This window comes from Paroedura picta, chromosome 10, assembly GCF_049243985.1.
Source record: "Paroedura picta isolate Pp20150507F chromosome 10, Ppicta_v3.0, whole genome shotgun sequence".
NCBI lineage: Eukaryota > Metazoa > Chordata > Lepidosauria > Squamata > Gekkonidae > Paroedura > Paroedura picta.
The window spans coordinates 78,869,775-78,897,593 of record NC_135378.1 but is presented as its reverse complement, the minus strand read 5'-3'; the positions used below and the strand labels follow the sequence as shown (position 1 = coordinate 78,897,593).

General features: G+C 43.8%; 2 protein-coding genes across 5 annotated transcripts in view; one reads left to right on the top strand and one right to left on the bottom strand.

The window, feature by feature from the left end:
• Positions 1–2: 2 nt before the first annotated feature.
• Positions 3–11,292, bottom strand: ABRAXAS1 (abraxas 1, BRCA1 A complex subunit). 2 transcript variants are annotated; one of them, XM_077301010.1, is made up of 9 exons: positions 11,176–11,292; positions 9,579–9,669; positions 8,896–8,932; positions 6,479–6,545; positions 5,086–5,279; positions 4,159–4,278; positions 3,646–3,730; positions 2,229–2,340; positions 3–1,070 (listed from the first exon to the last, which is right to left on the bottom strand). In XM_077301010.1, the coding sequence occupies exons 2-9, from the start codon at positions 9,607–9,609 to the stop codon at positions 676–678; spliced, it is 1,041 nt and encodes a 346-aa protein (XP_077157125.1). In that variant the 5' UTR covers positions 9,610–9,669; positions 11,176–11,292; the 3' UTR covers positions 3–675. The 2 variants fall into 2 exon arrangements, with proteins under 2 accessions (XP_077157125.1, XP_077157126.1); XM_077301011.1 differs by lacking the exon at positions 11,176–11,292 and adding an exon at positions 10,813–10,951.
• Positions 10,608–27,819, top strand: part of LOC143819395 (glycerol-3-phosphate acyltransferase 3-like) — a 57,563-nt gene continuing 40,351 nt past the window's right edge. For 2 of the 3 annotated variants that reach the window (XR_013224948.1, XM_077301009.1), the window contains exon 1: positions 10,608–11,150. Coding sequence is in view for 1 of the 3 variants with exons in the window: in XM_077301009.1 (XP_077157124.1) it covers positions 10,623–11,150 (528 nt within the window). In the remaining 2 variants the exon portion in view is untranslated. Of the gene's footprint in view, positions 11,151–19,718; positions 19,773–27,819 lie in introns of those variants that run through there. The other variant, XR_013224950.1, reaches the window with a different exon arrangement.

The following is a 27,819-nucleotide window of genomic DNA, read 5'->3' as shown; positions in this document are numbered from 1 at the left end:
CATTATGACATGTATAAGAGAACATTTACTGTTTCAAACAGTAAACTATCACAATTTTTCAAATACAATGACCCTTCTCCTTGGAATACACATCAGACATAAAAAAAAATATTTGAGGAACAAAAATACTGTCATGTCTAACTCAAACATCTTCACTTGAAAGCAAGTCCCACAAGTTGGTGGGATTTCTTCCTGAATGACTGCACGTAGGATCCTGCTTTTAGTTGGAAATCTTTGTTTCACCTGTATAGTGTTAACAGATGGTTTTGGGCAGCCTGATTGCTAGAATTTCTTGGTGGTGCAGATGACATCTGTGTATCAAGGCGTCAGCAGCTGACTTTCAAAAGTATCTAGCAGTGTTTGCTCTCCAGTATAACATAAAAGTAAGCACAATGTGTTGAAAGGCAAGAACTGTTTTTTTGCTTTCTTGTTCTATGATATTCCCTGAGTAAGCGTATACAGATTAATTTAAGGAAGAACGGTCTGAGCTCACGTCCCTCCCCAAATACAGAGATAATGCTGGCTTAATTTTTTACAAGTAGCTTAATATTTTGCTGCCTCCCCAAGGAATGAATAGAGAACACCCACACAACACTTTTTTTGGGGGGGGGGAATGGGGTAACTCTGCAAGGAGTTATCCATCTTCAAGAAATTAGAGGTTGGAAACACAGCATGTTAATCAAGATCTTTTGTTACGTTGTTGTCTGTTTCAGCATTACTGGTAGTGCGTCTTTCCCGGTCACCGTCCTCATGGTTTCTTGGAAACAGATTTTGATGCAGCTTCAGAGATCTAAGTCTTTTGAAAGGCTTGGGCCCAGTGGTACTCACAGTAGATTTTCGCTTAACCGATTGCCTTGTTTCAGCTTCAGGGAAACTTGCTTCTTTCAGCATTAAGGTTAACTGGTCCATCACATTGATCTTGTGGTCAGTATTGCAGCAGTATTTGGAAAGCTGTCTTCCTTTTAAGGTAACAATGCTCGTCTGCAGTCCAGATTTAGGGAAAAAGTTTTGCAATGCTTGACAAAGGAAAATATTCTCTCTTGTCTCAGCTGGGAGATTTCTAGTCTTGCCTGAAAAAGACGGGAAAGGCAGGGATTACAAGCAAGCCAATCCTTGTTCATTATCACAATGTCTACATTGTTTCCGTGTCCTTTGAGAATCTCTTGCTGATAGAGAAAACTACAGAAAACTGTGGGATTAAGAGACCAAATCGTATGAGGAAATGCTGTGAGGGAGCTTGTTCTGTTCTGCTAAGAGGGGATATGAAAACTATATTCAAATACTTAGATGGAACACAGTCGTTTTCTGTTACCCCAGAGGGTTGGATCAGAACCAATGGGTTTAAATTAATTCAAAAGAATTTTCATCTAGATATCCGGAAGAAGTTCCTGACAGAGCAGTTCCTCAGTAGAACAGGCTTCCTCATGAGGTGATGGGTTCTCCTTCTTTGGAAGTTTTTAAGCAGAGGCTAGATAGTCATCTGACAGAAATGCTGATTTTGGGTCGGCAAGAAGGGTTGTGCCAATGCTTGTCTCTTGTAGTCCTTCCTTGAATACCCAGGGAATTGCTGACTGCCACTGTGGGATGGCAGATAAATTTCCTCTAGGCCAGGCTGGATTCTGAAGATTTTTGATGTGTGTGTGGGGGGCGGGATTACTTGTGTGTAAACTCCCAGCTCTCCCCTGCAAAGAATTACTAAATCTTAAATCATATGTTTTCATCTGACAATGTGGTACAGCCATTTGTTTGCGGATGTTTCCAATTCTGACACATTTTACATGTTTAAAATAAAATAAAAGTTCTCAGTTAGGGCCTTTTTAAAGTACTACATAAAAAGTGTGGCTAAATAGGGAGGGGTTTTGGATTGGGGCCAAGACACTGGGTGTGGTGTTAACCCTTCCCACTAATTTATTAATGCTGCTTGTGTGTCCCCCCCCCAATCAACATTAATTTTGTGTGTGTGAGTGTGGGCAATCTCTATGTGGGCTAATTGTGTGATGTCCTGGATGCAGATACAGTATTGGATACACTTTGTATTTAAAATCAAATACCTTTAAAAAAAATTAGACACTTCAAAAACATTGGCGGTATCAGTCTCTTTCAACAGACATGTGATAAAGCAGGTTCCCACTTTCATATCATGCTACATTTGTACATCTCTAAGAAGGTACCACCAGATGACCTAGTATGAAGGTTAGAGGAGAGTGGTGATTTACTATATATGTTACCTGTAGCTTCTATCTGTTCTTTTTTCCTTCTTACTTCTTGTTTCAGCTTATCCACTTCCGCCAGCAGATTCTCTACAGATCTTTCACTATCTGCTACTTTACTGCATGAATCCTAGAAGAGAAAAACAGAGGGCAGTTATGGGATTAGGAGTTTGTATTAATATCTGAGGGTATCCCTACAGAACTCTCTGTACTTTAAACTTTGAAGTAGAAGATGCATGATGCATGTGTCATGATAGTGTTAAGTTTGGTATAAAATCCCCATTCATTCATTCATTCATTCATTCATTCATTCATTCATTCATTCATTCATTCATTCATTCATTCATTCAATGGAAGGGGGGGAAGCCATGTAAAGCTAATGAAAACACTTAGGTGTGTCTTCTTGCTCTATTATATTGTCTCTCTTATATATATAATTATTTCTAGTTCAATTATTTCCAGACTCAATATACTGGTATACATATTGGTTTTACATGCCTTGGCTTCTTCAGCTAGAGACTGGATTCAAGTGCATCAAAGTGGTAGGCGTCCTGTAGTGCACAATTGCGAAACCAATATTTATACCGATATATTGGGTATATATATTTCCTGCTGTCAGATAATTTGGAGGCATCTTGTTTGCCACCCTGAGAAATGGAGTGCATAACACAACATTTTAGGAATTATATTGTTGGCTTAACGGAAACCTCCTAAAAGAGAGAAGAAATATCTTGGATTTCATCCCCCACTTTTCACTACCTGAAGGAGTCTCAAAGCAGCTTACAACTGCCTTCCCTACACCCTGTGAGGTGGGTGGGGCTGAGAGAGCTCTGAGAACTATGACTGACCTGAAATCATCTAGCTGGCTGCATGTAGAGGAGCAGGGAATCAAACCCAGTTCTCCAGCTGCCTCCTAACCCTTAACCCCCCCCCAAGTGGGCTCTATTTACTGATCATCCTAGTCCTAGGAATTATTGCTATCTGGACTACAGACTAAATCCAGGGTCTGACATTTTTGAACCTGTGAACACATCTGGAATTCTGACATGGTGGGTACATTCACACACATGCCTGATATTGCTGCCCTTCAGTCACACTTTTGAAGATCCTTTCCCTGTGATGGTTACTTCTTCCAAACCAACATTTTAAAAATTCTACACAACCAATTAGAAGCCCCACTGGATAAAAGTCCTGGTCCTGCTGATGCCAGAAAATTGCTGATGGGCACAGGTTGGGGCCCCTTGGCTTAACCAACATGATGACAGAATAATACAGATAGCAACCCTTTCAATTGTACCTATCTATAGTTTTATTTCTAAGAGGTACAATGTTGCTTCTGAATAAGCTCTTTCTTTGTTTCTGACCACACTGATCTATTCAGACTTGGTGCTTCTTGTTAAAATCTGTTTTTTTTTCAAAAAAAGTTTCAACTTACCTTCAGTTCTGCCTGCAAAGTAGCATACATTTCATTAATCTTACGAACCTCTTTTAGAGACCCATCTTCATTAAAAAATTCTGACCTTTTGGTACAAAAAGAAACATAGAATGTACTGTTTGCATCTGACATAAAGTTGATCTTATCTGCCTAGAAAACATTTTTAATTCCAGCATTTTAATATATGGACACTTCAAAACTAGACTGTCACCAAATCCATAGGAAAACATAGTACAATGGAAGCACTTGTGTTCGCTAGTTAAATTATTAGTGAAGAAAATTTTGTATCGGATTACAAGCACTGAAATGTTTAGCTAATTTTAAACAGTGTAGAATTGCAGAACATTTCCTTGTTGAATATATGCAATATCCTTGTCCATCCTGAAGACTTTTTTAAACCATTGTTTAGGATTCTGACTGACCTATGTTTTCACTGATCTGGAACTAATTTATGGCCTATATGGGAACCCCTAGAAATAACACAAAAAATCTAAAAAATATTTCTGTTCGTACCTGTGTTTTGCAATTGCTTTACAAAAGCCAGAAGAAATACAAGAACCAGATACAGTTCGATAGCCTTGCTGTTCTGCCATTCCCAGATTGGCAACAATAAGAGGAACTTTCTGGAAAAGACTTCAAGCAAAGAGAAAGATGAGAATATAAATAAATACAGGAAACCTTTACACTGTGGAGCAAAAGGATACAAAGCCAGTTCACTGGAAAATCTACTGTTCCAAAGGATAGAGGTTACAGTCCTAAGTGCATGGATTCCTATAGGACTGCCATATTCCTAGAACTGTAGCCAGAGATTTCAAGAATAAAAACTGAAATCCCATTTGCAGTAAATTGTGTCTGCTGCTCAGAGGTCAAAACAATTACATAATGAAGGAAAGGCATTAACTGAAGTATGGAACTCTTTAATTTGTTAGACTTGAGTCCAGCAGCACCTTAGAGACCTCCTGGATTTTCAGGAAATAAACGTTGACTTTTGAGAGTTTAAACCTTGAAAAATCTGGTTGGTTTCTAAGGGACTACTGCAAATTTAACTGCTTTATTGCAGACCAATATAGCCACCCTCTGAAATATGTAATATTCTATGTAGAAACAAAGGGTTGGACTAGATGGCCTGTATGGCCCCTTCCATCTCTATGATCCTTATCTCTGTTTAACGGCCTTTTAACCCGCATAGCCAATCAAAAGCCCTGATGGGCAAAAGCTCTATCTAGCCTTGCCCATTTTCTGAAAGCATGTAGCAGGTGCCGAGAAATGTGTTGGTGGAGCCATAAGCTACAGAGAATTATAGTTTCATATTATATGACAAAGTTTTATTACATTACTATGCTATATTCTTTAAGGATAGCATGAACATGAATGTGAATATGAAATGTCATAGCACACAAGATATTATTCCTCCCTGAAAAAAGGGGAAAAAAGACTCACCCCTCTTGTGGTTTATGTAAGGCATATTCAAGTTTGTATGTAGAAGAGCTTGACGAAGTTACTGTGGAAGTTAATAACAGAAAAACAAGGCCCTGGTTTGACAAGTGTGACTGTAAACACCTATGAAGGAGTCGCTCTCTGAATGTCATCGTCTGGTCAGTATTGCGCCTGAGTTTGTACCAGCCCACCACAGCCTGGAAAATATAAATGAATCTGAAAATCAGATACAGCTTTTTTCCAAAGAACACCCCTCCACACATCAACCACATGGTTTCCACGGTATAAGAGTCCAGTGGAAATAAAGGGAATTCATATTAAGAATTAAAGTCCCAAGTCTGTGAGCGGCTGCAAAAAGCAAAAAATAATGCCCCAGAAAATCACAGAACAAGGACGGTAAATAACCAGGATGTCGGCAGGTGATGCTTTTCCCAACTGTGCAGGTAAATTCACAGATTTACTTCTGCCTCTTATGATATGACCCAGCCTAACTCAGAAGCCAGCCCTTGCAATTCACTGGAAAATCTACTGTTCCAAAGGATAGAAGCTGTAGTCCTAAGTGCATGGATTCCTATGGGACTGCCATATGCCTAGAGCTGTAGCCAGAGATTTCAAGAATAAAAAATGAAGTTCCATTTGCAGTAAATTATGTCTACAATTACATAATGAAGGAAAGGCATTAACTGAAGCATGGATCCCTAACTTATCTGAGCCAGCCAGGCACCTTCGGAATTCTAACAATGGACACAAGAAGAAATAGCTGCCGCAGAAGGTAGAGCCAATCGCAGAGTATCAGGGAAGGAGGGATTGTCAGGGATGCTTCCCTGTCCATACTCATCTATATTGAGCTATACACCTGTATTTGAAACCTAGCTTGGGTGTGTGTGTGTGGGGGGAGGACCACCCTCTGTAAAGGTATAGGGAATGGGTGTGTGTTTCATCATAAGAATACACAAGTTGTGATATATGCTTCTTTTGCTGAATTAACATTAATAAGAGAAACCTATCATGCTAAAAAAGAAACCCAAAGCAATTAAATGTCTGACTTTCCCTAATCAAAGTATTAATGCATCATTAAGTAGAGAAGAATATAGAGTGCATTTACATAGCTGTCATTCATTTCAGGGGAGCTTTTGAGTTCCTGATATCTAGTGCCCTTATGGCATAAATTGAGGATATGCCTAAAGTTGTAAGCATATGTATACTTATTGGAGAGTAAATACTACTGAACTCCCTGTAACTTACTTCTGAGTAAACACAGATAAAGTCAGATAGCACATTTCTGCCATGAAGTGGTGGGACATTATACAGGTTTTAAGTTACATTATTGTATCGAGCTCAGTACCCATATCTTTTCCTGAATCATTTCCAGAAGTTAGTTCTAAATGCAAAATACCTTTTTGCATCCTAACAGTATTTTCCTCAGTGCACATTCATTCAGTTCTCCAACTGAGTTGTAGAAGCTGGAAAAGTAAACAAAGTTGATTAGAGAGCCATTGAAGTGTTAAGATCTAAAGCATTTTTATTTGGTGCTACATTGGTTTAATACAATTTCTTGTATGTAAACATGGATCTTTGGCATTTTCTGTGGTATTTACTGGGACTTGTAAAGGTAAAGGTATCCCCTGTGCAAGCACCGGGTCATGTCTGACCCTTGGGGTGACGACCTCCAGCGTTTTCATGGCAGACTCAATACGGGGTGGTTTGCCAGTGCCTTCCTCAGTCATTACCGTTTACCCCCCAGCAAGCTGGGTACTCATTTTACCGACCTCAGAAGGATGGAAGGCTGAGTCAACCTTGAGCCGGCTGCTGGGATTGAACTCCCAACCTCATGGACAGACGGCTTCAGACAGCATTTCTGCTGCCTTACCACTCTGCGCCACAAGATGCTCATACTGGGACTCATCCAGTATACCAATTCTACTGCACAAATAATATATTCCAAAGCAATAATCAAGAATGGTGGTGGAAATCACAGGTGACTTATGACAAATTTGTAGTGTTTTCAAAGCAAGAGACGTTCAGAGGTGGTTTTGCTACTGCCTGTCCCTGTATAGGAAAACTAGACTTAGAATCATAGAATCATAGAGTTGGAAGGGGCCATACAGGCCATCTAGTCCAACCCCCTGCTCAACGCAGGATTAGCCCTAAGACTTCCTTGGTAGTCTCTCATTCAAGAACTCACTTAGGGTTGACTTTGCTTAGCTTTTTGAGATTATGAGATTATGCTAGCCCAGACCATCCAGGTCACTGCAATCAAGAATGCAGAATCTAAAATCCTCAGAGCAGAGTGGAGGGTGAGAGGAAATCATCTACAAAGAAAACTATAGTGCATATTTCATCTGGAGATGATTATCACCAACTATTTGTTCACTAGAATTTTGTCTACACAGGCATTTCTTTAATAGGGCAAATTAAATTTTTTCAGTGTGAAAAATCTGTGTCAGCACTTTCATCTGTGATCTCAGGAGACAGAGGCCCTCTTACTGGCAGAAACCAAGGCTTGAAAGCTGCAGGAGTGTTGAGATTTCCCAGCAAAAACCACTGAAGGCATTTGTTTATTAAAGATCCATGTCATTTTTTATTATTATTTTAGCCCTCCCTCCTTTAAAAGAAAAAAATCAGATTTGAAGATTTCAGAATTTTTCTGCAAACTTGGGCAGAATGCAAACCTCAAGTACTGCTGAAAGGTCTGTCTTGTCTGTCCATGGCCCCAGTCTCTGGATTTACACATCCAACAATTGCCCTACCCTGACAACTAGATACACTGATAACTCTGCTTAAACTTGCAGTGTAAATCATTTAAGCCCCTTACCCAGTCTAGAGTGATACACTCAAGGCACAGATAACCACTTCATTGAGGACTAGATCTAACATAATTAAATATTCTGAGCTTGATAGGCAATCACACATAGACAATCTATACGAGCATGATTGAAGTAAAGATTCTCAGAATATGCTTCCCTCGCTGATGGTATCATTCTCTACATATTTCCTGTGAGTCACCACCACAGAGTGTTGTAATTCTCAGTTAACTTTTTTTTTACTGTCAAGTCACATGGCAAAAAACTAGATGGCGACTCCAGAGGGTTTTTAAGGCAAAAGATGTTCAAAGGTGGTTTGCAATTGGCAGTCTTCTGAGATAAGGTTACATAGGCCATCCAAGTCAAGTGGGGACAAACATGGATACGAGTGGACTATTAATTAACGGTGGTTGTTGTTCTTGTCGTCAGCCATTCAGTCATGTCCGATCTCATGGCACAGCTGTTAAAGGTACATAGCATCTAACATTTAGTTCAGTTCTATTTTTGGTCTGTATAAGACATGCACATCAATTTTGCAAACCAGGGCTGCAGAAAATAAAAGGCATCCATAAAATAAACTTGCTTTCAGGGCACTGCAGTGTAGTGGTTAGCACTGGATCAGGATTGGGAAAACGCAGGATTGAATCTCCACTCTGTCACGGATGCATGATGTTGTGTCACACGCTCTGAGCCTAATCTACCTCACAGGGTTGTTGTGAAAATGGAGATGAAATGGAAAATATAATCTACTTTGTATTGGTAGTGGAGAGAAAAGCCAGGGTCCAAATGAAGTAAATAGTATTGTATGTTTGGTTGCCATGGCCCTGATATGAATGTGACACCCTTTAGTGTTAAAACAAATGAGACAGTCCTTCCATTTATGTACAGTAAAAGCTTCTAAGTGCACATCAGCAACAAATAATCATAAAAATGTCATCTATCATCAGTTACAGTATTTTGTCATTTATGTGCAAAACAAAGTACTTAAAAAATATAATATAATACTTACCTGAAGGGTTGGTAGCACGGTATGTGCTTCTGTATATCTGAAAGGAAATCAACACATCACTTTTGCCCCGAATGTTTGGCATAGACTTATGTCTGCATACTCCCCATTCACAAGGAGTTAAATGATTCCTCATTAAATGCTTTAAAGTTACAGTTCATTTGTCTGCCCTTTACTACTATCACGTGAGACATGATAACCTTTTGTTGGTATTGATTTTTCCCAAGTCTGAACTGATTACACTGCATGACAACCACATTCTGCTTTTCCACTTAAACTGAAGACAAACAAATCTTGCGTTAAAAGAGGCATTACAGCATCTAAAGAGCTAGCAAATGTGTATTCTGGTCTGACCTTTGGCCCACAGAAGTTTAGACCAGAAGCAAAACTTGTCTTTGTTCTTGCACAAGAGAAATCAAACCAGCCCAGATCTCATTCATCTCCCAGCTGTAGGGGGAGGCGAGACCAATTAGGGTCTGTCTTCCTTACTCTCTGTCCCACAATGTATCTGTACTGCTACTCTAACTTGCTGTAGCTTCAGAATATCTTTTAATATACCTTTTGATAATCATCTGGCCTCAGTGTGTTTATGGGCTCTCTGCTTTTGGTGGGACCCACTGGGGATGAAGGGACCTTTACAATATCTCATGGAAAGTGGGGGTAGGGTGGAGAAGCCAAAGCCTTACCAATTGTATAAACTACTTCAACATCGTCCATCTGAGAGTCAGTAATGCTGTTCTTGGCTTCGCCTTTCACATCCCCAAGGAGGAAGCCTTCCTTTATAACCAGAGGAAAAAAACACATCAGAAACTGAAAGTACTGCTCAGAACTTGCAGGATTGCGTATTCCGTATAAATATTCTGAACCTACTTGCTGGAAAAAGGGAGAATAAATCACAAGATCATACAGGGTTTTATGCTTACCCTCCCCAAATTGATCTGAATTATATAATCACATAATTTCCCCGACCTCCATAAAAGTTATGTGATGTATTCACCACCCATTTGTTCAGCTAGAAGCAAAACAGCAGGAGAACAGAGGCCAAGCTAGAAGCAAAACAGCAGGAGAACAGAGGCCAAGTTGACACAATCATATACAATCTTGACAAAATTCAGTTTTATGGTTGTTTTTAGAAAATTATTTTTAAGAACGACAGGCATTTCCACAAAGATGAAAGTATTTTTGAGTCCCTCGGGGGACTATCGGTCCACTATGCCTGCAACTGAAGGGACAGTTTAAATCTGGTTTCTTTTAAAATATTTATACGCCGCTTGAAATATATACAAACGGCCCTTATTTGCTGCAAGCCACTTTGGCGATCCTCCTGCACTGAAAGTGTGTGTGTGTGGCAATTAAACCAGTCAGTAGATCGGTAAGTCAGTGAAAGTATGCGTTTCCTTCAGCAAGGATAACAGCCGGTAGCATCTGAAAGGGGGGGATTTTGAAAAATGCGCATGCACAGGATGGGGAAGCGCGCAGCAGCCCTGCGAAAACCCTTGGCCGCGCTGCAAAGGAACCGAGTGTTAAGCCAAATGCGTATCATTATGCTACAGCAAATGGCAGGGGCTCATGGGAATCGTAGTCCATGGACATCTGGAGGACCACAGGTTGACTACCCCTGCTTCTCCTCTTGCACACAAAAACCCACACGCACCTTCCGCCGGGAAAGTTTTTACACGTGCAATGGGAGACACACACGTGACGCGGGAGAAAAGGAAGGAGGCGGCCTCATGCTCCCCAGACACACACGCCCGGCCAGCCCCGAGACTCAAACCAACCACCATGTCCCAAAGCAAGGCGGGCAGAGCTCTCTCCTCCCACAAGCAGCCAGCGCCCAAACTCTTCCCGGGACGCCCCGAGGGGGGAAAGGCGGGAAATCCACCTCTCCGAAGGGAGGGGGGACGACGACGCAGAACGCACTCTGTCCATGCGCAGAGGCACCCTCGCGCCTCCCAGATTCGCGCCCCCCGTACCGCGTCCGAGTCGGCGTTGAGGTGGTGGAAGGCCAGGGCGCCGAAGACGAAGCCCGGCAGCAGCGCCGTCGTGCTCTCCCCTTCCATGCCCGCCGTGGCGAGCGACGACAATGGCCGCACGCAGGCCCACACAGCGACACCCCGCGGCCGGAGCGCGCATGGCGGCGGCGGTTGCTGCTGAGCGGGAAAAGGGCGGGCGGGCGGCCCGCGGAGGGCGTCGTGCGTCTGAGGGCGGCGGGAAAAGAGCCGCAGGCCGGGCGGCTTCCCAGCCCCTTTGGCATAAGGGTAAGACGGTGTCGCTTCGTCGTACCTGTGCAGGTGGCGTCACGAGGCAGGGGACTTTCCGCGCGGCTGCAGGTGGGGCTTGGGGGAGTCGCGGCTCCCTTCTTCAGCCCCTTGGGTTAAGCCAGGGGGAGTCAAACTGCGGCCCGCCAGATGGCCATGGACTACAATTCCCAGGAGCCCCCTGCCAGCGTTTGCTGGCAGGGGGCTCCTGGGAATTGTAGTCCATGGACATCTGGAGGGCCGCAGTTTGGCCACCCCTGGTTAAGGTGAGGAAGATACTGCCTGTCTCCTCACAAGGTTGATGGACTTCTGAGGAAGTAAGTCTGAGTGCTTGCACTCGAAAGCTCCCGCCTTGAATAAAGATTTGTTGGTCTTAAAGGTGGCCCTGGACCCTGATTTGATTGTGCTGCTTCAGGCCGACACGGCTACTCGTTTGGATTTCCATTCTGTACGGCGTCCCACGAAGGCGGATCAAGAGGGGCAAGCGGCCTCCGTCTGTCTGCAGCGGTCCACGAGAGCCCAAACACAGCAGGACTCACAAATTCCGTGGCAGGGGAGGAGCTCTCAGGAGCCACGGCTCCCGTCTTCAGACAGCCTCAGTTCTTGTGGCCTAAGGGTATTCTCCCGCCTGTGGTGGGGAAGATCCCGGTGGGTGTACCTGTGCAGGTGGCTTCACAGGTTGATGGAGCCCCAGTCCGTAGGGCTAAAAGTGGTCCAAGATGGGTAAAGTGCATCCATCTGTTTGTGGAGGTAGAAAAGAGCCCGAGTTCAAGACTCACAAATTTTGTGGCAGGGGAGGAGGTGTCATGACTCACTTCTTCAGATGTCCTTTTTTTTAATTCTCAGTCCCTTGGGTGGAAGGTGAAATGTTCTCCATGTGGTGAGAAAGATCGTGTGCTCTGTACCTGGGCAAGTTTCTTCACAAAGTGCATGGATTTCCATTCAATACGGCGAAATGTGGCGTTTTCCATGGAGGCTGATCAAGATGGGGAGCCGAGTTAGTCTGACTGTAGCAGGAAAAAAGACCAAGAGTCCAGCAGCGCCTTAAAGACTCACAAAATCCGTGGCAGGGGATGAGATTTCATGAGTCGCCGCTCTTTTCCTCAGATACATTTTTTCATTCTCAGTCCCTTTGGCATAAGGTTAAGTGTTCTGCATGTGGTGACAAAGATGGTGTTTTTTTGTACCTGTGCAGGTTTCTTCACAAGGTCTGTGATTCAGTGACTCACAAAAGCTCATACCATGCCAAAAATGTTAGATTCAGGTGGTTCGCTGTGTTGGTCTAAAGCAACAGAACAAAATTTAAGTTCGGAGGCACCTTTAAAACCATGTCAGCTTTGACCTGACAGCTCTTTACATACACACAAGGAAATTTGATAATATGTATTGTACAAATATTCTGACAGAGGGCTCAGCCTAGCCTGATCTTGTCAGATCTCAGAAGATGATTGTTAGTATTGTTGTTGTTATTATTATTATTACCTTATCCTTTCTCTTTGGACTCAGGGCAGGGCACATCATAATAAAAGCACACATAATAATCAAATATATGAATGCATAAATAAATTAAAGTCTAAACCATCTAAAACAATTCCATTCATAATCACCTGTTCTAACTTCCAGTGCCAAGGGAAGAGAGAGGAGGCAGAGGAGTCTTATAGGCCCCAAATTTACAGTTAGAGCTTTGATAGGGAGGCCAGTTTAACTCAGCAGTGTTATAGGCCTGCAGGCACAGTTCTATTTTACAAGCCCTGTGGAACCATTCAAGGCCCTGCAGGGCTCTGATCTCCTTTGGAAGAACAGACAGGCAATGGCAACCTACCTTCGTTTATCTCTTGCCTTGAAAACACTATTGGGGGGGGGGGTCACCATAAATCAACTGCAACTTGATCCTAGAAAAGAGCAAGAGTCTATTAGCATGGACCATTAACATGGACCAGCTTGGTGTAGTGGTTAGGAGTGCAGACTTCTAATCTGGCGAGCCCCGCTACCCCACATGCAGCCAGCTGGGTGACCTTGGGCTAATCACAGCACTGATAAAACTGTTCTGACTGAGCAGGAATATCAGGGCTCTCTCAGCCTCACCTCCCTCACAGGGTGTCTGTTGTGGGGAGAGGAAGGGGAAGGCAATTGTAAGCCGCTTTGAGACTCCTTTGGGTAGAGAAAAGCGGCCTATAAGAACTAACTCTTCTTCAATAGAAAAGAGCAAGAGTCCAGTTGCACCTTAAAGACTAACAAAATCTGGGACAGGGGCTGAGCTTTCATTAGTCACTGCTTCCTTCTTCAATGTTACTGGACCCTTGCTTTTTTCTTACATAATTACCCATCTTGATGCAACTGCATGGCACTTTACACACAAATTGTGTGGACCTAAGTGATGTAGCACTGCAGCCAGAAGAGGGAGGTACAGGGTTACAGATCAGAAAGAACACAACTGTTGTTACTGTGGGGTTTTCCACAGTTCTATTTTCTGGGTTTCCTTCGTATTGGTCTCTGGACGTTGATATTAAATTTGTGCCTGGCTCTCCACACATGTCTCTGAACGGCAGTACTGAATTGTTTTTGTGTCATGCCCTTCACGTTTACTTCCGAGGCACTGGTGGCCACTTCCGCCTCCTGTGCTATTTTCGGAGGCATGGACAGCTCATTCCCCCTCCCCCAAACCTTCTTGGGAACAATGCAAATTAACAGACTACTTGGGGGAAATGGTGCCTGCTTGCACCTTTGTTTTTAGTGTGCCACTTCAGGCAAGCAGCCTGTGTTGTCAGTTTCCTCCCCCTTCCCCCTATATGATGCATGTTGTTGTTATTATTATTTTTAAAACCAGTCGTTACATTAGGTTGCTGCTACGTTGTAAAACAAGGAAGATTTTTTTCTTTGTGCTTTGGGAAAGCTGAGGGAGGCTGCTGGTTGAAATTAAGGTTTGTAGCCTCCTTGCCAGAAACTGACCATGGCTGGATTTCTCTTCATGAAATTGACAGAGGACCTGCAAATCTTGCAGGAGGGGGAGAAGGGAGGCGTTGTGTTTGTGTGTCCTGCTTGTGCTACTTAGGAATTTCAGGGTAACGTAATCCTGTTCATATTTCTTTTAAAAATACAGCAGGCAGTGGAGGAGGATGGGCAGAGACACAGCATTGGCCAGATCTCAAACATCATCGTTTTGAGGTGGTAAACAGTGAAGGAAACTAATGTGACTTTTGAGTTCAGGTTACTGCAAATTCCCTCCCAGGGGAGAGGGGAAACTCCTGTTTTGTCAGGATTCATAAAAGGCATGGCAAAGAGGGAGCACATTCAGGGCTGTGCCTGAATCAGGAGATTTTAGTGCGAAAGTAAGGAAATTCTGGGGAGCTTTATGTGTACTGCTGCAATTTTTTTTGTTACTGCGGAAACAGCCTGTGTTGTGAAACAGCAGATGTAATCTGAGATATTTATCTGAAAACTACCCAGAAGATCTAAAGCAAAACTGGTGCAATCAGCAGATAATTTTATCTGAGTTGCCTTTTGGTCAAGCTCAATCCTGTATCCTTGAGATCCTGATACAGCACTCTCTTCTGCATCTTCCTGAATCATAAAACTGCTGTAAGGTAAAGGTATCCCCTGTGCAAGCACCGAGTCATGTCTGACCCTTGGGGTGATGCCCTCCAGCGTTTTCATGGCAGACTCAATACGGGGTGGTTTGCCAGTGCCTTCCCCAGTCATTATCGTTTTACCCCCCCAGCAGCAAGCTGGGTACTCATTTTACCGACCTCGGAAGGATGGAAGGCTGAGTCAACCTTGAGCCGGCTGCTGGGATTGAACTCCCAGCCTCATGGGCAAAGCTTTCAGACTGTATGTCTGCTGCCTTACCACCCTGCGCCACAAGAGGCTCTGTAAAACTTTTTAAAACTGCTGTAGTGCTGCCATTTAGTATACTGCTGAAAAATGTGCTGATACAATAGATATTGCCACATTTAAAAAACTGAAAAAGGATCACTTTGACTGGAGATTGGGCAGGGGTGGAGCTTGAGGAGGGTGGGGTTTGCGGGGGACAGGAACCTCAGATGGTACAGTGCCATGGAGTCCATATTCCAAAGTAGCCATTTTCTCCAGGGGAAGTGATCTCTGTCACCTGGAAATTAGTTGTAATCCCAGGAAATTGCCAGCCATTACCTGGAGGCTAACAAACAGCAAATGGAACATTGACCATGCACAGGGCAAACAAATGCCAAAAAAGTCCTTCTGGACTCGGCTACCTAACTAAACCATTTAGACATGTGCTGTATTTGCAACAAGAATTATTTGCAACAAGAATTATAATGAATGTCACAAAGGAACTGCTTCGTGGATAAGTACTTATGAATCATCAGCGTGGCTCTCCCAAGCCAATTAAAATATACAAGACAGATAATGCAATTATAAACAGTTGGCAGACAGATCACAGGATGCAGACACAGCAACCAAAGCTTGCCAGCATTATACAATTCCAAAAGGGCCTTTCTTCTCATAACAAGAAAGCCTTGAAGGTAACTTCATGCCCAGCATACATTTGGCCCCACATCAGGCTTCTTCAGGGGGCACAGCAATGCTATGTAAATCTGTGTAAGTCTAGGAGTCACAAAAGAGCCCCTAATACTATTTATTTATTTATTATTTATTTATTATATTTATATACCGTCCTCCCCGGGGGCTTAGGGCGGTTTATATAATAACATAAGAACAATATATGGAACAGTCTTATAAAACATTTGAGTAACCGTGCAATAATAACTGATAATTGTAAACATTGGCGGAGCGCCACGGACTGAATAAAGCAGTAAGGGCACTGTGGGAGGAGTTAGGGCGGGCCCTGTCCGGGATTTAAAAAAAAAGCCGCGAAGCGGCTCCTGATTGGCCCCTCCAAGTGTCCATCCCGCCTGCTTCACCCGCACAGCCACAGGTGAGCGGTCGGCCGCGCCGCCTTCTCCCGGCCGCTCCGCCAGCCGAGAGAAGGCTTGGGAGAGCCTCGGGGCGTGGGTGGGCCTGGCCGCCTTCTCTCGGCTGCTCCGCCAGCCGGGAGAAGGCTTCGGAGAGCCGCAGCCGAGGAGGCCCCCCCGCTGCCGCTGCCCGCCGCTCCGTCTCAGGCCGCCGAATCTCCAGGACTCCTGCCACTCGCCAGCGGCTCGCAAGCCGCTCCAGGTAGTCCCCCACCCCCCATACCCACTCTCACTGCTAGCGCCCATTGCATTTCAAAGGGCAATGGGATTTTTTACTAGTAACATTATAATTGTATAACCAATAAGCAATACAACGTTGCAACATACAAACAGGTCCAGAGTGTATAGGTGGTGTTCTGAGGGGGAGCGGGGAGCAGGGGCCCTTTGGTCACTGTTGGTTATATATATCTGGTCTCAACCGAATGCCTGGCGGAAGAGGCATCCTTGCAGGCCCTGCGGAACTGTTTAAGCTCCGTGTACTGTTGAAACACACCACTGGTGAATGTTGAAAACATGACCAGTTTCTCAGAATTAAACAGGGGAAAAGGCCTTTCTCTGGAGAAAAAAACCCTTCAACATGCCAAAATTTCTCAAAAACCCATTCAGCCCCCCCCCCCAGCTTGTTCAATCCTGTCTTTCCACAAACTATGCAAAACTGAATTATCAAGAAGCTTTTCAGTGCACAGTACAAAAAGCATCACAAACTTAATTGGATGAGTTATTATGGACTGTGGTCTATACTGCTGCATATAATGATAATGTAAGTAGGAACCTGTAATAAAAATTCTGTACTGCTTAATGTGCTCTAAATACTTCTGCTATGTCAGTCTTTTCTGGTGGTTCCAGACTTCTAAAATCCTTGTGCATTTGTTATTGGATGTCTAATGTTGCTTTTGTATCAACTCATTTTGTGTAATCTGCCTTGAGTCTCTTTAAAACAAGCAGTCTACAAGTAATGTAAATAAGCAAGAGAACTGATATGACCCTTTCTCTAAGGAAAGTTAACAACACAACAATTTAACAAACAGTTAAAAACACAACAAAAATCATAAAAACAAAAGACATAAAATAACCAATATCTGATCTTTACAAAATTTATTTCCCTTATTTTTAGTTTACTGTTTTCATTTGGGATTCAAGGCAGATTACACAGAGTGAGTTGAGGCAACCAACAAGACGGGACCTTCAATAAACAATGAGATCGGATTCCGCTTGATTGCACAGACACCCAGAAGCCTAAAAAAACCACAGAGCTGAAGCAAAGCTTAAGTGTTAACATGGCACATGAAATGCTGCAGAATTGCACAAGCTATAAAACCATAAGCCATAAAACAGCCCATGGGCTAGAAGCATGCTATTAAGAAGCTTTTAAAAAGATAGAACATTTCATTGCAAAGCCTGGATAAAGTCAAATGGTTTGGCCTGGTGGCAATAGCACAAGAAAGCAGAACGCAGCTGATTTATGGAAGCCCCATAGGGATTTCAAGGCAAGAGATGTTCAGAGGTGCTTTTCCACTGCCTGCCTCTGCCCAGCAGCTCTGAATTTCCTTGGTGGTCTCCCATCCAAGTACTAAGCAGGGCCAACCCTGCTTAGTTTCTGATATCTGACAAGATCAGTCTAATCTAGGCCATCCAAGTGGGGGTATTTGGGGAATAGCTGTATTAAGTGCCATCAGGTCGTTTCTGACATGTGGCTGCTCTATGAATGACCAGAACCTCCTATCCTTAACAACTTTGCTCAGGTTTTGCAAACTGAAGGCCTGGCTGTCTTTATTCTGGGCTTTCTCAATCAGGGTTTTGTGAAACCCTGGGGTTTCTTGATGGCCCTGGAGGGGTTTTCTGAGTGGGTGAGAGTTAATTATTTTAAAATGTATATTTAAAATGTGTTAAACATTTATTAGATGATATGACCATACATGGTCATGTCAACCCACCCACCCTTCCTCAAATGGCCAATGATGGACCTGGAGGGGGTGAGGAGGGGAAGGTCCCCAGGTGGGTGTGTACACAGCTATGCTTCCCAACCATCATGCCACTTCTGGGATTTCTCGAAGCCTGAAGAATGTTTCAGGGGTTTCTCAAGAGTACAAAAATTGAGAAAGGCTGCTTTATTCAGTCCATCCATCTCATCTTGGGTCTTCCTCTTTTCCTGCTGCCTTTCACTTTTCCTAGCATTATTGTCTCGACTCTTGCCTTCTCATCAAAGACCAAAGAATAATAGCCTCTGCTCAGTCATTTTAGTATGAGTTACTTTTGGAACTACTTCACTTATTCATGACGTTTGTATCTCATCCTTCTTCAAGGAAGCTCAAAGCTGCAAATGGCACTTTCATATTTTATCCTTCATAACAACCCTGTGAGGGAAACAGGTACGTTTGTGTAGGATAAGACCAGTAACTGGCCCAAGCAGTGACTCATTTCCTGGCTGACCTAGAATCTGACCCTGCTTTTCTGGGAAATCCACCAACCCACTTGATTACAGAGATAGAAATAACTCAATTAGCATTTTGATTACGCATATTTATTTCAAACTAGTTACTATTGACTGATTTAATCATTTGATTTAATAATGTTAATTGTATGCGTCACTGGCTTCCTGAAGCTTTCGCTTATCAAAATTGTAAAACTCACTGTGGCTCATCTATCCAAGCGTTACATATTTCTTCTTTCTTTTGAAAAATACATAAACAAAACATAAACAAATCTATTATTACTATCCCATTCTTCCTTCAAGGAATCCAAAAGATGGATCCCATTCTTCCTTCAGGAGGGCCATACGTTCGTCTCTTTTCCCCATTTTCTCCTCACAACAAAACTTGGAGGTGGGTTGGGCTGAGAGATGTATTGGTTCCAGGTCGCCCGGAAAATACTTAGGTCAGGGACTTGGACTTACGTGTCCAAGATCCTAGGCAGAGGTTAATCTGTTCGGGAGCCAGAGGGTGTTTTTTTTGGCTGCCATTCTTGGAGGGTTCTTGGGGTTTTTATTGGGATTTTATTAACATCCATGTTCTTATTGTAAGCTGCCATGAGTCCTTGGAGAAGTAAAGGTAAAGGTATTCCCTGTGCAAGCACCGAGTCATGTCTGACCCTTGGGGTGACACCCTCTAGCGTTTTCATGGCAGACTCAATACAGGGTGGTTTGCCATTCCCTTATTCAGTCATTACTGCTTTACCCCCCAGCAAGCTGGGTACTCATTTTACCAACCTCGGAAGGATGGAAGGCTGAGTTGACCTTGAGCCGGCTGCTGAGATTGAACTCCCAGCTTCATGGACAGACATCTTCAGACAGCATTTCTGCTGCCTTACCATTCTGCGCCACAAGAGGCTCTTGGAGAAGTGGTAGGGTATAAATCCAACCATAAATAAATAAAAATAAATTACTCTGCAGTACTTTTTCCCTGGGCCCGTTGCTGGTTAATGGATGAGGTTTGAGAAACTTAATACATACCACTGGCAAGTGGCGGGAGAAAGTGGGAGGCGGAGACATGTAAGCTGCCATCACTCCCAACAGCATGACATCACTTCTGGCACAAACATTTATGTGACAGTATCACATTGTGACAGCACAAAGACATCCCTTCTGGGTTTATGTTGAAAATGATGTTGCACAGTTAGAGTGACAGTGATTTCTGACTCATTCCTTCCCACCCTACTGCTATACTGAGAGGTGGTGAGTACTGGGATATTTGGTTAATACAGCAGAGTTTTGCCTGGTCATAGATAACTGAATGCAGTAAAAACTCCCAAGAAGTAGATGGAAACAAAAGATGGATTCATTCACATCTAGATTTGTTCACTGCAACCCAGATCACGTTTAGAAGAAGAAGAAGAGTTGGTTCTTATAGATTGCAGTCAAAAGGAAAGAGGCCTAACCTAAAGAGTGCCTTATCACAAACGGCCAGCTTGTCCAGCATTGTAGGTGTAGCAGTATGAGGGCGTTGTTCCTACACGAGAGACCTGCACATGTGTCTCCATTGGAGGCCATGTGAAGAGAGAGGGGACATGTCTAGGCATGCTGAGGCGCTCACTCCAACCATGAGAAGTGGGGCTGCTTGGTTGGAAGGCAGCCCTAACTACACATAAGCTTCCCCAATGGGGCACATGGCTTCCAGTACCATTTTAGATTTGCAAAACAGTGTGGGAGAATGGCTCAGTACTTTGTCCCAGACTGGGCCAAGGGATATGCGTGGGCAAAAATTTATGCTTTCAACACCCTCAGTTGTTTGAGTTTCAGCCTTATTCACTACTAGTTTCAGTTCTGATTTTTGTAATTTTTTTCATCCTTCTGTTACTCCCACCACCATTATTGGGTATATACTAAACACCTGTCTAATATTTTGATCTGTCAGCCTCCCCCTCTCCCCCCCCCCCACCCAAAAAAAGGAGATGGAGAATCAGAATCCATGTTTGAGAGGAAAAAAACTGCACAAGCATATATGTACAACCATGGAGAGCTCACAACATATCTTGTTAATCCATCAAGCAAAACTGTTTCCCAATGAGTGGAAGGAAACTAGTGTTAATCTGTGCTTTCATGAAAGAGAACAGAATACTAGGCGTGTCGTGTACGAGTCCCGTGACTATGATTTGGATCATTGATCAGAGTTAGTCTTGAGTCAGAGGCAACTCTACATTCAGGCAGAACGTGCTTCATAATTAGATGGTGGCACTGGCCAGTTATCAGTCATGTCACTTGTGTACAAACATACTATAAAACCACCAGGAAGTCACATCAGGGTCATTTTTCTGGGGATGCTCTAGCATTAGGATACTACCATAAAGGTTTTGTATAAACCGGAAGTTCATGTAAGCGTGCTAATGAAATTGCTTCTGCCTTCTTACCATAGAGGTTTGGCGTCCCTAGCATGCAATTGGCTATTCCACTGGTGAAAATGGGAGGAAGGGTCCCCTTGGACCACCAAAAAGGCTGTGCTAGAAATAGGGATGCCAGTCCCCATGTGAGACCTGCAGATCCCCTTGAATTATAGCTCATCTCCAGACTAAAGACATCAGTTCCCGTGGAGAAAATGGCTGCTTTGGAGGGTGGTCAAGGAAGCCCAGTGAGGCAACGTACCTTGGCAACACAAATACACGTTAATGACAGAAAAAGAAAACCAGCCACAATATGCAAAAAAGGCAGTTTCTTGCCTCCTTTTGGTTGTTGTGGACTTCCTACCATGTCGTTCTGATCACCTCTAGGTCTGCAATCAGACCCCCTTGCCACTGTTTCTGCTTCTTCTTTTATACCTTTCAGCCTGCTTAGGTGCAGCCTCCCAGTATGACTACCACCTGGCAATTGTGCTGAGTTGGGTTCTAGGGTGTGCATCTGGCACAGTCCCTTATTAGATAGGCCAACTCAAGGCAGAATTAATCTTGGAGTTACTTTGGTGTTAGAACCCGGCTGCCAATATGCTGGAGGCCAGAATAAGGTCACCTGGCAACAATATTCCAGGCATGCGTGCGGGTGTGTCTTCTGCATTGGCCCTTCAGCCTGGAAATGTGGAGTTCAGTCACACACACTAAGGGGTGGGGGAAATCAGACAAACTCCACTGGTGCAATGAACAGACATCTTAGAAACCACCAGCTCGATTGACTTTTTGACGGGGAATCACTAGTGACTCCTGCATCTCAGTTAAAAACATTAGGAATTGGGGGGCTGCCGAATCCAGCATGAGAAATGCTTGGAGAATTGGAGGAAGATCATGTGGAGAACAGGGAGGGAAGGAAGTTAGCAGGTTTGTGATGTCTATAAGGATCTGATTACCATAGCAGAGTGTTGATGAGTCATAGAAGCGTGCAGGAAATACATCTCCTAAGAAGTATATTGCACAAAAGGTAAAGATACATTTATTCCGGCAGCTCCAGTTCACATTCAGCTTGCAGTCAAAGGAAGAGAAACAGAAGGCCAATCTAAAGATTATACATTCCCGATCCCAAATGGTCAGCTTATCTGGCATTGTGTGTGTGGGAGCATGACGGCTTTGTCTCTTCAGGACAGACCTGAAGAAGAAGAAGAAGAGTTGGTTCTTATATGCCGCTTTTCCCTACCCGAAGGAGGCTCAAAGCGGCTTACAGTCGCCTTCTCATTCCTCTCCCCACAACAGACACCCTGTGGGGTGGGTGAGGCTGAGAGAGAGCTGATATCAATGCTCGGTCAGAACAGTTTTATCAGTGCCGTGGCAAGCCCAAGGTCACCCAGCTGGTTGCATGAGGGGGAGCGCAGAATTGAACCTGGCATGCCAGATTAGAAGTCCGCACTCCTAACCACTACACCAAACTGGCTCTCTGCAGAGATGTGACTCCATGGAAGGCCATGTGCAGCAAGTGAGAGAGGAGGGGTCAGAGGGAGCTCCCAGATTAAGGCAAAAGGAGGCATCCCATTCAAGGTGGTAACACCTGTGTACACTTAGAGGGATGTAGTGCTCCCCAGTGTCTAGGCCAGCCTTTCTCAACCTTTTTACCATTGAGAAACCCCTGATTCATGCTTCAAGAAACCCCAGAAGTGGTGCCATTATGGAGAATATGATTGGGAAGCATAGCTGTGAACATGCCCATCTGGGGCCCATCCCCTTTCCATCCCTCTAGACCCATCATTGGCCATTTGGGGAGGGGTGTGTGGGTTGACAGGACCATATCTAGTCATGTCACCCAATAACTGTTTAACAAATTTAAAAAATATATCAAAAATTAGTTAATACCCATCAATTCAGGAAACCCTTCCAAGGCTGCCAAGAACCCCCAGGGATTCATGAAGCCCTGGTGGAGAAAGGCTGGTCTAGACATTCCAACATTGTCACTCCATGACTTAGAATCATAGAATCATAGAGTTGGAAGGGGCCATACAGGCCATCTAGTTAGAATCATAGAATCATAGAGTTGGAAGGGGCCATACAGGCCATCTAGTCCAACCCCCTGCTCAACGCAGGATCAGCCCTAAGCATCCTAAAGCATCCAAGAAAAGTGTGCATCCAACCTTTGCTTGAAGACTGCCAATGAGACTTCATTTCCTCCTGAACAGCATGGACACCCAACTAGTTGAAAAATGTATGCTGTGGCTTGGTTCTGATTTAACCCTGCTTGGATTCTTACTGGTCAAATAACAGGGCAGCTGCTGTTCTTATATCCTACCTGAGGAAGAACAGCTCCTTTGTGCCTTCTGCAGCAGTTACACCCTGGTGAGGAGGAGAGAAGAAATACGTGCTTTGTATTGTTGTGTCCTTTCCCCATAGCTGGTGGTGTTCTTTGCTTACATCATTTGCAAAGAACATTACGGCACAATCATAAGCAGGTCCTTTGAGAATCCTACTGAAGGGGTGAGTAGGGCAGAGGCCAATTTTGCCAATGATACAAAATGATTAATTATAGGGATTGCCTAACAGACTGCAATGTATTAAATGAAGTTCAATGTGGGATATGGATGTTGTAAATGAAGTTCAATGTCAGTATGTGTAAGGTGAGGCACCCTTGGACAAAAAAAAACCCAGTTTCAAGGATAGGTAAATGGGATCTGAATTTGCCGAGACTGGGGGTGGGGAGATCTTGGGGTGGTAGTGGACAGCGCAGTGAAAGTGTGAACCCAGCTTGTTGCAGCAGGAATAAAAAAAGCAAACTCGGGGTTATTAGGAAAGCGACTGAACATAAAATGGTTAATATTGTAATGCTTCTGTAAACAGGCACACCCAACTAGACCAAATCACCACCTTTCTATTTCCTGTTTTCTGCCTCCACCATACTCCACTTCCCAGCAGGCAGTGTTTCCCATACTTGTTTATAGTCAGAACTACCTCTAAGATTTAGTTACCTTTTGATATTTTTTGAAAGTTTGTATGTTATAGTCTGCATAATGTTTCATGTAAGTTATAATGTTCTGTGTAAACCGCCCAGAGCTGCAAAGAAATGGGCGGTATAGAAATCTAAATAAATAAATAAGAATACCACAAAAGGGTCAATGAACATTTTGCCTTCTGCACAAAGGAAGCCAGAGAGGAAAGCCTTTCTTGTTTTTCTTCACGGCTTGCACAATGATTCAGACATTTGCTGTCATGATAATTGCCACCTTTGTTAGGAAATTTGTGAAATGCTGACCAAGGGATCAGTGAATAACATCCCAAGATATGAAATTTTACATTTAAAAGCCTCTATGGAACTCTGTACAATCCCTATAATTTGTTCCAGGCTCAAGCCTGGAACTCTCTGCTGTTTTCAGTTCAGGATGAACTCGGTACTGGTTTTGGAAAGAGCTCATTTCCTTCTGGTCAATTTTGTTTTTAAATCTTTATTGTGTTTTTTTTTTTCCAGATTTATATTCCACTCCCTTGAGAAGCAAGGGTTGAGATGGCTTAAATAAAGTAAAATACAATTCAGTATGCAATATCAAAAGCAGTAAAGCTAAAGAACAGTAACCTCAGAGTTGTCCCCTTCACCTTTCCTATGGAAGATCAAGGCCAGGGACTTCATAATACCTGTCAGCCCAGATCTCCATACTATGGTGTTCTTCCAGACAATAAACATTAAAAACATGAAGATATATAAACCAAAAGCAAGGAAAAAAGAGAGCGTTGGATGAGAGAGCATTAGAGAATGATGCTATGTCTGTAGAATTAACTTTACTTGCAGACGTATAGGTAGAGCATAGAGGAAGTATGGAAACAGAGAACAGCTTGCCAGAGAATGATTTGCAGCTCTGACAAGATTAACTGGAGCAGTGTCAGCAAAGTGCAGAGTGCAATTTAGAAGTGATAGTGTTGCTCTGGAGAACCTAGGGCCAGTCACACATCCACACACATCTCTACCTCACAGGGTTGTTGTGAGGGTAAAATGGAGGAGAGATGAGCAATTTAAGCCCCTTTGGGTATCCATTGTGGAGAAACGTAGTGTATAATAAATGAAATATATAAGTAGAAATCTATAAACTTAAATACTCTTAGAACACGTTTTCCTGATCCCTCTTGTATTCCCGTTCACTCTTCAGTGCGTATTCATTGAATCATAGAATCATAGAGTTGGAAGGGACCTCCAGGGTCATCTATCTCAGTGGTCACCAACCTTTTTATCACCGGGGACCACTCAATGCTTGACAATTTTACTGAGGCCCGGTGGGGGGGGGGGTAGTTTACTCCTGTACTCTCAACCACTGCCCTAACGCTCTCTGATCGTTATGGTAATGTTTAAACATCCCTTCAAAATAAGATACAGACACGCCACAACAATGAACATAAGGAACATTTTATTTTCATGGAAATTTTAACTCATGACAATGACAAATCATTGGGAACCCTGAGCTTGTTTCTCTGCAACAAGATAGTCCCATCTGGGAGTGATGGGAGACAATGACACCCGAAGTGTGTTGTAAAGAGGCAGGGGGGTGAAGTAAAGGGCCGGGGGGGGGGAGGCGTCCAATTAGTCGAAGGACCACATGTGGTCCGCAGCCCACAGGTTGGGGATCACTAATCTATCTGACCCCCTGCAGATGAGGAAACTGATAACTACCTGCCTACTCACAGTGACCCCAATTCCATGTCCAGATGATGCCTCACCCTGAATTGTAAGAAAAAATAATGCCGCCTCAGGATTGTTCTTGTAGGCCCCACCCTCATCTCGACCTGTGCAAACGTACATAGTCCCTGATTAAAATTAGCAGCCTGAAAGGATGTGTTAACCTTACTAATCATAAGGTTGCCCTCCCATTTTCCTTCACTGAGGGTCCGATATGAAAGATGTGAAATAGTCCTCATAGGAGCACCTTGGAGGGCCCACATCCATCCTGCGCTGCCACTGTCGCATTGGTTGCGGTTGCGGCCCGGATCAGGTTCAAGGTTCTGGCTCTGACCTTTAAGGCCCTTTGTGGTCTGGGACCCACATATCTGAGGCACCACCTGTCGCCTTATGCCCCCTGCAGAGTGTTACGCTCTGCAGATACTAACTTGGTGGCACCCAACCTCTGGGAGGTTGCCTGGTTTTTAATGATTTTTCATGTATTTTATGTGGGGCATTATATTATGTAACCCACTGTGAGAGGACTTGGCTGATAGCAGCGGGCAATAAAGTAATAATTATAATTATTATAATAATAATGCAGTTGAATCCAAGTAAAAACATGGGAGGGGGCCCTGGCTGTCCAGTAGATCTACTGTGTTGCACATGGAAGTTCTCAGGCTCAAACTCTTCATTGCTGGGTTAAAGGTTTGTGTAGGAGGTTTTGTGAAAGACCTGCCTGAGATCTGGCAGAGCTGCTGCCAGTCAAATGATGCTGATGGTGACAGCCGATGGTGAGCTCACTAGATCCTGCTGCTCTGGGATTAGGCAGGCCTTCGGACTGTTAGTTAGCAGGTAAACATCAGTTCGGCTTCTTGCTGGAAGTGACGTCAGCACTCTGCTTGTCATACCAGACCCACTTCCTGGGGGAGGGGGGGGCTGGCAACCTGCTGTGGCCTGGCAACCCTGTGAGAAACAGGGATGTTGATGTGGAATGTCAGAGAAGATAATGTTATCTTCGTTTATGTCATACTTCAAGGATATGCAACACCTTTGGGGCGAAGTCACTTGAACACGTGCACCCCCATAGCTAGCAAAAGCATCCTTCTGCTAGCAAAGAGAAAACGTCCATTGTGGGGTATAAATTATCAAGGTCCTAAACCTATGACTACCTGGGTCAAGATGCAGACCAATACGCAAAAGAAATGAAAGGGAACCAAATTAAGAAGAGCCAAGTTAAGAAGAAGAGCTGTTTCTTTATACTCTGCTTTTTACTACCCAAAGCGGTTCCAAAATGCCCACCCTTTCCAAAACAAACTATCTGCTAAGAAGCAGGATAGAAAATCAAAGACAAAAATCTAAGGCTTGTTTCCGGAGGACAACTGAGCAGCTTTGTAAAAGCTCAGCATAATGGGGTAGAAAAATAGAGGAGCCAACTATATTGTTGGGGTAAGAGGGGAATCCAAAACCTGCTACAAATCGTAAGGACTGCGGGAAAACTTTGAGGAGGGCAAAAAGTTTTGGCCGTAGTAAATTAAGGGAAGATTAAGAGCCCATCACTCTGGAGATGAGCTAATTTATAATGGGTGCTTTGGTGTGTATCCTGGATGAGAGTTTTTCTTCTTTTCATGACGGGTAATGATATCAAAAAGCAGTGTCCCTTTAGGGAGACTGAGAGATTAAGTAGACCAGTGGATGGCTGAGTTGATTGGGAGAGGTGGTGGGGGGGCAACACCTAGGCTTCTGATTGGTCCTTGGAGCACTTAAGATGAGGAGGATATGGTTTGGGCTGGCTCCTTGCTCATTGTCTTGAGCATTTGATTTGTTATTTAGGCCCAGCTTATCAGGGAGGGAACCCCTTAAGGAAAAGGCCCTTCAGTCGACTCTCACCAAGATACGGCTTTCGCGAGTCTAACCGAGGAGTTGTTTCGAATTCCTTGCCCTCCCTCAGTGTGACTTACTGTCATTTTGATATCAGTTTAATCCAGTTTCCATGTTTCCCAGCTAGGTCCCTGCTAAGACATACAAGTGTATAAGGATGCAAAGCAGAGGTCCCATGGGAGGGGGGATATCCCATGGCATCATCTCTCTTCTGTTATTGATATGAACGCTTGATTATTCTCCGGGGAGAAGAGAGGCAATACAAACATGGGTGAGGGCCCTTCCTTTCTGTATGCATATTGATAAGCAGGATCTGCTTTAAGACTTAGGCGTCAACATATTTGCTGCTAATCCTTTTGTT

Bases quoted from the DNA above. Each gene is read 5' to 3' on its own strand.
- ABRAXAS1 (XM_077301011.1), bottom strand. The intron at 4,279-5,085 runs GTGAGTCTTTTT...CTTTGCTTGAAG, and splicing joins TTACATAAACCACAAGAGGG to TCTTTTCCAGAAAGTTCCTC. The intron at 3,731-4,158 runs GTACGAACAGAA...TTGTACCAAAAG, and splicing joins AAAGCAATTGCAAAACACAG to GTCAGAATTTTTTAATGAAG.